Source organism: Raphanus sativus, chromosome 3 (assembly GCF_000801105.2).
Source record: "Raphanus sativus cultivar WK10039 chromosome 3, ASM80110v3, whole genome shotgun sequence".
Taxonomy (NCBI): domain Eukaryota; kingdom Viridiplantae; phylum Streptophyta; class Magnoliopsida; order Brassicales; family Brassicaceae; genus Raphanus; species Raphanus sativus.
This window is the reverse complement of record NC_079513.1, coordinates 16,635,718-16,647,922: the sequence shown is the minus strand read 5'-3', so window position 1 is coordinate 16,647,922 and position 12,205 is coordinate 16,635,718. Positions and strand designations below refer to the sequence as shown.

Genomic DNA, 12,205 nt, shown 5'->3' with positions numbered 1-12,205 from the left:
ATTTAAAGTGCAAGCTGGTATATCCTGGATTTTATATTGTAGAGTCAAAAAAATAATATTGGATTTTGTAACTTCTAAGAAATAAATACTAGTATATATATATACTATGAGGAATGGAAGCCGGTTTAAGTATATATATCTAAATAGAAATTTCTTCTTGTCACCTGATAGAATATGTATTTATTATGTCTTTTACAAAAATAAAATATGTGTGTATGTGCATATATATACACATATGTATAGCAGATCCAACTCCAAGAGTATTGATTTCCGCGAAGATCTAAGCATATTATAGACAAGGGAAGAATAGTTGTGTACTTTGGAAATACCAGCTTACACTTTACAAGCATGTGCTGTAATTTCTTGATGGCAAAGATACCTATTTTATAAGAAATTTTATCTACCTATTTTATAATAGCTTAACGCTTGCACTAGGTCACTAAGGGTCTTCCCAAGTTCAATACTAACTAAGGTATGTCATGTGTTATTAGATACTGAAATAAGAAGACTAATGGTCGACACAGCTCATTGATGTAACTGTGATTAAGTTGATAATAGAGTAGACTGAAGACAAAAGATTAAAAGAATAGCGATAATACAAATAGGCGTTTGTAACCAACAAATTATCGACCTTTTAATTCATATAATCTTCTTGTCGGGAACGGAACTTTCTAAATTGAACTAAATTTATTTTCTATACCACCGGAGTTGAACATTACTTGATGAAAATATACTTAGCCATGTGCATAGATCAAAATATACAAACATGATCTAGTCTCTACAATATGATCATTTAGGTGTTTGAATTTAACCCTGATGGAGAGAACTAAGTCATGATTTCTGTACACCAACACGGATATGTGCCTATGCTTTAGGGCCCATTTGCATACCCGGAGAGAGGGTCTATCCGTGGGCTGCACCTCCCCTTGAGAATTAGTCTGGATTCTTCCATAGGCCCGGGATACTCCAGGTTAATAAAAAAAAAAAAAAAAAAAACATTACCTTGTCACGTTTCTTCCTCACGTTGTCAACAACCACATACGTCCTTCCATTTTAGACGAAAGATCCTTATTAGCCCCACTTTAAGTACACAAGCGTACGTCTGTCTTTTTCTTTTTCCTTTTACAAATGATAATTTTTATTGTAACACAAAAATGATCATAAATATTTTGTCAAACAGAAATTATAAAAAGAAACGTGTCTATTAACTACTTTTGGACATGTAAATCGACATCAGCCAGGTTTATACACTAGCAAGACGCAATAAAACATTAGATAATGCAACTAGGAATGTTCTTAGCATCTCCACTTGTCAACATCATTTTTTTGTTCTAAGATGATGATGTAAATTCAAAATGAGTTTGTGTTTTACTTCAGTGGTTCTCCTCATTTTTCCTCTCAAAAAGAATGTTTTCAAATACATTATATTATTACTATTTATTATTAATTCAAAATAATTGTTACTATTTATAAAACTTACAAATTTTATGCAAGTATGATTTATTTTAATTAAATCTTTTTAATGTACATAAGTTTAACGTAACGCCCCGACCGCCCACGGCTAATGGGCCACCCACGCCCGCTCTCTCGGCCCGTAGGCCCATCCCATTCGACGGCCGGTCATTAATTTTTTCCAAGGCTCGAAATCATTATTTACTGACCCTGCAATCACCACATGACCTTTCCATGTGCTTTGGCCTCACTCACAAGCTATCGCGAATCACTTTCCGATAGGTCACCTATCCTTCCACTACTCCAGCTCAAGCACGCTTAACTCTGGAATTCTTTCAGGATGTGTTCCGGAAAAGGTAAGTCAACTTTGGTGACATAGGTAGCCAAATCAATTCTCTTAAGCCTTTCCGTATATCACAATTCGGGATGTTACAATTCACCCCCTCTCAAAGAACGCAACGTCCTCGTTGCGCCCCACGACAGGTCTCAAGACGCCTCTCAGGTCAGAACTGAGACGGCTAACCAGCTCTGATACCACTTGTAACACCCCGACCGCCCACGGCTAATGGGCCACCCACGCCCGCTCTCTCGGCCCGTAGGCCCATCCCATCCGACGGTCGGTCGTTAATTTTTCCCAAGGTTCGAAATCATTATTAATTTATTGACCCTGCAATCACCACATGACCTTTCCCCGTGCTTTGGTCTCACTCACACGCTATCACGAATCACTTCCCGATAGGTCACCCATCCTTCCACTACTCCAGCTCAAGCACGCTTAACTCTGGAGTTCTTTCAGGATGTGTTCCGGAAAAGGTAAGTCAACTTTGGTGACATAGATAGCCAAATCAATTCTCCTAAGCCTTTCCGTATATCACAACTCGGGATGTTACATTTAATTTCTAAAAAACATGCAAATGTTTATATAAACTTATAATTATATTATGAAAATACTAATAATTTTTTTAAAAGTATTGTGTGTTTTAGATATAGAAGAATTGTGAAAATTAATTTATAAATAAAAAGCTAAACACAAATGAGGAAAACTATTCACAAACTCATTTTCCACTCAAAATGATGTATAACTGGAAAAGGTTTTCCCTCATTCTTGATGATTTTCCTCAAAATAATACACCACTAAAGATGATTTTAATGGGCGGGTCTCAAATAAAAAATTTAACACAAGTGAAAAAAACATAAAAATGAGAAAAATCACTTCTTTAATAGTTAGCCTGTGTTTTAGAAAACGCATGGCCTTTCATGGCAATATGGCAACAAGTTTAGTGCCTTGCGCCATGGCGCATTAAGGTGCTCGCATTTGGAACACACTTTAAGAAAAAGTAGTAAAAATGCTTTGGTAAACTTACAAAAAGCATTGATAAATTTAGAAATTTAAATCAAAAACAACAAAACATCAAAACAAACTTGAAAACCAAATTCAAACATTCAAGTCCAAGCACACGAAAACACTTAAAACAAGCAATGTGCTATAAAACAGTAAAGAAAAAAAACAAAGATGAAGGTTAAAAACAGAGTACACAGAGGATAAGATAAGAATGCTAAAGTCGAAGAATTTCTAAATTTAGGGAAGTTAGATTGTCAAAAGGGAGGAAACCTAGTATTTAAGCACTGTTCTTTTACAAGACGCTGCGTCAGCAGCCAGACAATTTCTAAATTTTCCTTTGTTTTTCATGTTCTTAAAAAAGGGTCTTATTTGTGGAATATTTTTAACTTTTAGTATCAGTCCGTGCAGACAAAATAGTTGACAATATAGAATTTGTTTTTATGTAGACATATGGCACATCTATTTGGAATATTTAGAAAGGGCCAGAGCTCTACTATAAAGGCAAATGTAGAGTTAAGAAGTATTGGTTGTTAACGGACTAATACCAAGACTTTTGAATAATGGTTCAGAGTGAAAATTAGCAAGTTTGAAAAGCTTTATGATAAATGGTAACATAGTGAAGCAACGTTTGATCAATATCTCTAACAAAACACGAAAACACAACATGGTTTTTAGAGCATAAAGCTGATTTGCAAGAGCGAACCAAAACTTGAAAAGAGTTCCAAACAAAACACAGAAGACTAAGATGTTTACTTCTTCTTCTCAGTAGTAGCACTACCACCAGACCTGCAAGAAAAAAAAAAAAACTCAGTAAGCCTAACTTCACTCTAGAAACAAAAATAACATGTTATAGAAAAGGATAAACGTCTTAAGAGTAACGGAAAGACAAGTCAAACGAAGCTCTTGTGAAAGAGACAAATCATATTACCTCATTTTGCGGAGAACACTAGACATCTCCTCTCTCTTTCGCTTGGCTCTCTTGTGGGTACCCAACTTCCTCTTGGCAACCTTAAGAGCCCTCTTGTCTTTACCAACCTTGAGAAGCTCAGTGATTCTCTTCTCGTATGGAGCAAATCCAGCTACTTCCCTGATCAGGGATCTGATGAACAACGTCCTCTTGCTCGTTTTCTACAAATCCAAAACAATAACGTTAAGAACACTGGCATTGTTTGATAAAATAAAACACCATTTCTCAAACTCCGAACTCAACATGAACAAGACAAGCAGTAGACTCCAACTTTCTTTCAAGTTCTCCTAAACAATTAGTCAACAAGTTCAAGAATCAAATCAAAGTAAGCTCTAAGCTCATCACTGTAAGAAGACAAAACATAAAATTATCAAACCGACAAAAGCCCTAACTTATTTGTCTAAAAACTCTAACTAAGACAAGATGTAGATTCAAGTTCTAAACTACGATATGACAGGCTCAAGAATAAAATAATCTCTCAGCTCATTTCTGATGACATGAAATAAGAACCGACAAAAGAGCTAACTACGCAATTTTAAGACATAAACACTTGTTTTGTCTAAACACCAGAGTGAAGCGAGAGAGAGAGATTCATACCCCTTTGCGAGAGTTAGGACGAGGAGCCAACTCGCGTCTTGTGACGACGTGTCCTTTGTTCAGACCAACGAACAAACCAGTCTTCACTTGTGGTGTTGCCATTTGTTTTCTCTGCAATTAGGTCAAAACGATTCGAAGATCAGTTCCGAATCGTTACATTGCTAATGAAAGAAATCGATAACGTAACATACAAAGAGAAAGAGAGAAGAGGCTACCTTCTTCTCGGATCGACCTCCAGCCGCTGCAGAAAACAACTATCAATTCAGAGAAAAAGTCATTTTATATGCAGACGGAAAACCCTAGGATTTGTTAGGCCTATTAGCTAAATATTGTTTGGGCTATACGCAAGCCCAAATAGAGTTAGTTGTTTGTTTGGGCCGCCTCTAAATATTTATTGGGCTCTTTAATTAGTTTATTAGCTAAATCCTAAGAGAAGTCACCTAACTAATTTTAGCTTATGGTTAATTTTTGAGAAAATTATTATAATTTTATTAGATGATTATATTTATTTTTATTCATATTTAAAAATAAAAAATAATTCCAGAAGAAATTAATATCCTATGTCAAACAATCCATGCAATATTATAAATACTACTTATTGTAACGAATTCAAGAAATTGTAGAAAAAATATTTGATGTTTTATCAACTCATTTTTCATTTATATAAATAATTTAAAATAAATATTCTCTAGAACTTTTATAATAGTTTTTTCTTATGAAAATATTTTATTCAAATATAATGAATTATAATAACTATTATGTTTTGTAAACCCACAAATCATTTAAAATAATTTACAAGAATAAAAAATATTTACAAATATTTTATTAGAACTTATAAATTCATTATCCTGATTTATCGAATCATTTATCAAAATATATAACTATTTATAATAATTAATTATATTTTTTGTCAACAGTAATTAATTATATTTATCATTACAAATGTTTGTGTTAATATTTTATAGAGTAATTGCATCATGTATACACATAATAAAGTTTAGTTAGCTATGTGGTATATGCACTGTTTCTATTTCAAATATACCTACCGTAACCCTATGTCTACATGCAACCTACTCTAGTTATTTAATATAAATAACTAGATTTTGATCCGCCCTTGAAAGAGCTGGTATATTTTTGTTTTAAATTTAATTTTTGATATTTTTTTATTTCTGATTATATTTGTATTTTTTGTAATCATATTAATGTATAAATTTTAATCAAAATATATTTTATTAAATAATAGCAATTTAATAATTAATCTCGTATACACATGGTTAAGGCTGGATTGCGGGTCGAACTCGCTCCGCTGACCCGCCAACCCGCAGATTTTTAGTTTTGTTTTGGTTAAAAAATATGATCCGCACAACCCGCAAACAAATAATTTTCTACCTGCGTCCGTTCCGCTTAATTTTGTGGTTGTCCGCTGGTTATATACATATTTTAAAAATTATTATTTAATTTAATTACTATAAAGTATATTTATAATAAAAAATTATACATGATTTAAATTTTAAATTATTATTTTTAAATTCCTGTATTTTAAAATAGTTGGACCAATAATAATTAGTTAGTGAAAGGAACCAACAATTTTTTAAGTTGATTTTTTGGTAATAATTCCCTTTTCATAGGATATATATAGTTTGTTTAGATACATATTTGAAAGAAAATGAATCAATTTTCAAAAATTTGTTAGATTGTTTGTGTAGATATTTGAAGAATTAATTTTAAAAAATTAATATTCGAAGTTTTATTTATGTAGTTTTATAATATACTTTTAGTATCAGTGGCGGGTATACTATTTTAAACTAAATAAAATGTTTTAACTTAATTTAGTTTTATTTTTGTATAATAATTTCGGTAACGTATGTTTTCAAATAAAAAACACGTACATAAACCGTCTGCAGTATTATTGGATGTTGAGATATAATCTAAATTATAAAAAGCTAAGAATTTCCATATTGTATAGTATTAAGCTTGATATAAAATGTATTATATAGTTTTGTAACAATTACAGTATCAATACATCGATAATATTATAAAAGCTGTTAGTGTTTCTTTTTGTCGTTCATATTAATATTAATATTTAAATCTAAATAGGTCAGCATATACATATATACAAATTAAAATACAATATAAAGTCCAATAAAAGGAAAATATAAGCAGCATCAACTAAAACTACGCACATGTATTCCATTTCTTCTCTTATCGTCTTTGATGAACCTTGACTTCCGAGAAAATGATGTCAAACAAACGCTGACAGCTTGAGGTCATTACGATGAAATGTGTGTATGCATGTATGGTAATAGTGTAGTTTGGAGGCGTTTAATTTTGACTTTTAGGTAAAAAATATGTATGGGTAATAGATTTTGAAATCATGTGACGATAAAGTAAATGTAAAGATAATAAATGATGAAATGCATAAATATAGGAACTAATCATTAGATGGCTTAGCATATTTATAATATAGAGTGTAAAACCAAACAAAAAAAAAGGAAATGGTCCAAAACAATTTTTATAGGTAGATTTACCAAAACTCCTTCCCTTTTAATAAAGTAGATTGAGCATTGAAAATTTTGGTAGAATCTAGTAAAAACCCAAAACTCGCTATTAAACCGTGATTTGTTATCATTGATCTGATAAAAACACAAAATATTCGTTAATTTCTTTTTGATTAAGTTTCTGATATAGGTTTTAATATAACATAAAATTGTGATTTCTTGAAAACTTTTATGGAATCTTTATTATGTCATCCAAATAAAAATATAAAAAACTTATTGATATGACAGTATTTGTTTATTTTCATGATTATTACCTAGTCAATCTCTTCATCTTGTTGAAATTATACTTGTTTCACTAGTCAAAATCATTTCTCCAAAAAATAGTTTATAATATTTATAATATGCATATAGTACATAAATATTATATAAATAACTATGAAAACAATCTTGATTATATATCTATCACTAATTAAGATAATAAATTATATATTTAATTTTATTAATCAAAATAAACATAATAATAGTGTGATTTGTTAATTTATATAGTTATATTGGGATAAAAATTGTTATTGTGACTGATTTATTCCCTTGCTGGAATGGTTGAGATCTCTTAGTAAGTGTAACATTTATCTATCTTAACATATATTCAGAATGCAATGATGTTTTAGCAATGATTCAAGACTTGAAAGCATGGTCGAGTTTTTCCATGGAGTTAGGATAGATAACAGTTCTTAAGAGATTGATGTTATCCAAACTTTAAGATTTTTTACATACCAATATAGCAGAATCGGACACCTGGCAGTTTAGCTAGGATTACTCGTAATTAATTTTCATTGTGATTTAACTTTTTTGTTGGATGTTTTAATACGGGACGGATTTTTGGAGAACCAGTAGTTTTTGAGTAATAAAATAGTGTTTTGATGTTAAAAAATTATAAAATACGTGAACATATATACAATATGAACTATTGGAGTATTTTGAATAGATATAACACTTATCTAGTAAAAAGATTATTTTACGTTTGAGTGTTACACTTGTTAGAGTGAAAAATAAAACAACAAAATAATAAAATGAAAATGAAACACAATTAAAATCTAAATGCTTTTTATGTTTTTTTTGTCGCAAACCAAAATTTATTTGTCTCTAAAAAGTAGGAAAAAGAAACATAAAAATTAATAATTAAAGTTCTCAATATAATATAACACATAAACTTAATCAATATGTATAAAGTTGAATTAAAATAACTAATTATGCTATTGTTTTCCATAGAAAATAAAATAAAATGTTTTAAAAAGTCATATTATATGTTTTGGATGTAATAAAAGTTTTAAAATTAATAAATATGTTAAAATTAATTTTAGAGAAAATATATAACAAAGTTAACATTGGATAACCCAACTTTAGAAGTCGAAGGAACTTAAGGGCATCTGCATTGAAGAATATTGAAAGGGGATCACACATTCTCCAAGAAAAAAAATAATAAAATAAGTGAATTTGTTGAACCTGTGCCGTGAGAAGCTCTTCCCACTGAACCGATCCATGACTGTTCTGCGGACCCCACGACACGTGGTGGCCCGCGATTGGTTGGATTCTTATTTTTTTATTTTTTTATTTTAGAAAAGAAAGTCAAACAGAATAAAAAAAATAATAAAAAATACTTTATGAACCCCATATGGGGGGTTCACTAATGTAGATGGCCTAAGTAAGGCCTCCTAGAGCGTTTATGAAAAAAAAATTCAGTTTCTTGTAATGTCTTCTTCTTCATGCTTCTCTGCCTTTTTCACTTTGATTGTCTCTCTCTTTCTGTTGTATATAACTTTAAGTCTTTAACTTTATAGTATCATCTTGGTTCATTCAATAAGAAAAAAAAGAATCATCTTGGTTCATTGCGAGTGTATATTGTCAACAAATATGTAATGTAGCTTACGTATCACAAGGCTACTGGTTTTGTTCTATGGTTGACTAATGCTAGCTGGCTGAATGTACACTTCACTTACGTTGAAATGCCATACGAGTAATTCGAGTCTTAATAGATAATGAAAAACATATTTGAGCAATTAGATGGTTCTCAATTATACAAAAGAAAAACAAAATGCATATGTTAGAAAAGAACGGCAAATACCAAAAGAAAGAAAAACAACAATGGGCAAATAATCATCATCCCAAAGATCAAAGTATACTCAAGAATCAAGAATTGAAAACAAAATATTAAAATATACATGATCAATTAGATGGTTTGTAAACTATTTTTTAAAAACATACATTAAAAATCGTGAACATCAAAAATAGGAAAAACTAACAATGGACAAATCATCACCATCTCGAAAGAGAAATATATATTCAAGAATCAAGAACTCTTAAAACCAAAATATCAATTTAATCAACTATTTTTCTTGTCTATATGCGAAAAGTCGTTCAGATATTATTCTAAACGTGACCTAAAAATGGTCATAATATAATCATACGACAACTAATGTTAATATCGATTTCTGTTAACTATTATCCACTGTAAATCCGTAATAAACGAGCTGGCGGTATATTCCAGCGGGAAAGTCAACCGTCTCCGGCAAGACATTGTTTCAGCTCTGTGCATCACCGAGTATTTCTTAACTCCTTTTGTTGGCGCCGGTGGGCATTCTCTGACCACAGGGATTCTATTCTCCAGACTAGTCGGTGATTTGAATCCATCCTTATCTTTCTCCACAACTTCTTCTTTTTCATCTGATCTCTTCCTTTTCCCACATATATTCAACACGAGTTTGTCGTCCGAAAATTCTTCTACTCTTGTCTCTGAAACCTCACCTAACGTCACCTCTTCTTGCATCAGCCTTGTGATCTCTGGCATACCTAGAAATCTACACAACTCAACTAGAACAAATCGGACCAGAAAAAGACTCTTGTTCTTGAGAGAGAGAAGATAATCAGAGATGAGGAGGAAGAAGAATAAATGGTTGATGGATGTTTATAGATCCAAGGTGTGGAATATTAATCAGGAGAACTGTCAGTTTTTCTTACTAGGGGTTGATCCGCGCTGAGCACGGTAAAATATATTTTTCAAATTATTTTCTTGTTTAAATTTTGAAGAAGTTAGTTTTGTATTATGTGTTAATCGTAATTTTTATAATTTTATGTTAAACTTATAAGGGGATTCAGTCTTAGTCTTAGTCTCACTACAGCTGATTAAACTATGTTATATTTTTACTTTGCGGTGTAAATTTTTTAATATGTTTGCTTTTCATTTAAGTTTTGTATTATGGATTAATCGTATTTTTTTTTTATTTTTTGTTAAACTTATAAGAAGATCCATGTCTCAGTCTCACTGCAGTTGATTAAATCTTTTAGTATGCATATTGTGGTGATTAAAATGTAGCTATTTTATATTTATGTTTTGCGGTATAAATTTTTAAATTTTGTTTATTTTATTTTGAATCGTCTAGTAATAATGAAGTTGCGTTATGTAGATATTACATTTCTTGTATGTGGTATGCAAATATATATTTAATTTCCATATCAGTATTGGAGTCATGGTTATTTTTTTGAAAATTCAATTTTGATATTTCAAGATTTTCTACATTTTTTGGATACAATAACATTAAATGTATATTATCAAAGCAAACTCTTCATTTGTTTGTAGTAGTAACATCTGGCCCATCTGTTTACAAAACATATATTTATTTCTATCTTTTAAAAAGAAGTTCACAAAAAGGTTATTATTTTACTTTATTTTTAGTGTTTCTTTTAATTTGACATTGATAAATAAACAGAAAGAAATTTATTCACTTTGTGTTTGATTTATTACAACACAGATAACATAAATAATTTCCCATTTTTTTTTTGAATTTATTCATACTTTTCATACATTTTCTTAAAATTTCTGTTTTTGACAATGAAAAAAAGAATAATATATTTATTATTAAATAGTTAGATATCAATTTAATAAGGATAATTACTACTTATAAATATAGATTTCTTGTCATGTATACATTATGAGTTTTAAGGACCAGCTAGATAATATTATCTGAATAACTAATTTTATATAATATTGATTTTTTTAAAAATATAATTTTACACTAAATTTATTATATGCAATTTATTTATTATATATTAATTATTACTAAATATTTATATTTATTAGATATTTTCTGTTTAAAATAAATTACTTTACGTATCTAAAATGTTATAATATATTATTTTATTATGAAAGCTCCATTAAAAATTTAACTATCAAAATTTTAAATATAAAATTTAAATTTAATATAAATAAATTACTAGGAATAAATTTATTAGACCTATATATTATTTTCAGGTTTATATTAAAAACATAAATTAAATTTAATATACCTTTAAGTATATTCATATATATTAAATTAATAAAATAATGAATAACATTCCATATTCATTTAAAGTATATGTATATATATATATATATTCAATATATTCTAATTGTATATTAAAGTATTAGATATGTAAATAACTATATTTACTATCAAATTAATTTATTTTAAAAAAAAACCTTGTTTTTTAAAATACCATTTTTTAAAAAATATTTATTTGTTATGAACCTATGTTCATAAATTTTTTTATGATTTGAAAAGTTACAATTTTTTTTTGTCAACCTGAAAAGTTACAATTTATTTGAACTTATAGTATATTATTACTTACAAACACTTATGACCTGTTAATTTTTTTTTTATTAATATATTTTGGTTTAAATAATAACACGATAATATATTTTTCCAATTACATAAATTTTGATATCGTCCAAATTGTATCATAAAATAATTTTAATAAATTATCAAATTCAAATTAAAATTTTGACTGAAGTGATATTGGTTAACTGTGCTTAGGCAACACTACATGTACAATTTCTACTGACCCAAATAATATGTGTCTAATTTTTATTGATTTAGCTACCGCATATAAATATTTTTTTTTTCAAAATTTACCCAAAAACCTAAAAAGGTATAAAAATATATATTCTAAAACCCCGAAAAACCTAACCCCCCTCCAAAAAAAAAAGAAAAACTATAAAATACACGAATAACTCAAAATATATCCAAACCCCCTAAAATTTATAAATATCCAAAAAACCAAAATTTATTTGAATAACCAAAAAAATATATATATTAATTCCCAAAATCTAAAATACACCAAAACCAAAAAAAACACGAGATTTTAAAATATATTGTGATATCTAAAAAAATAATACATATACTTTTAAATTATTCAAGTATTTTATTGGATAAAATAGCTTAAGAACCCATATATTCTCTTCTACTTTTGTTATCATTTAAGTTATGGTCCATATCCACTAATTGATATTATACTCGAATAACGCTATATATATTA

General features: G+C 29.0%; 1 protein-coding gene across 1 annotated transcript; it reads right to left on the bottom strand.

Annotated features, from left to right (window-relative positions):
- Positions 1 to 3,371: 3,371 nt before the first annotated feature.
- On the bottom strand, positions 3,372 to 4,669 carry LOC108844596 (60S ribosomal protein L36-2). Its single transcript, XM_018617877.2, has 4 exons — positions 4,574 to 4,669; positions 4,359 to 4,469; positions 3,723 to 3,922; positions 3,372 to 3,580 (listed from the first exon to the last, which is right to left on the bottom strand). The coding sequence occupies exons 2-4, from the start codon at positions 4,458 to 4,460 to the stop codon at positions 3,544 to 3,546; spliced, it is 339 nt and encodes a 112-aa protein (XP_018473379.2). The 5' UTR covers positions 4,461 to 4,469; positions 4,574 to 4,669; the 3' UTR covers positions 3,372 to 3,543.
- Positions 4,670 to 12,205: the final 7,536 nt, after the last annotated feature.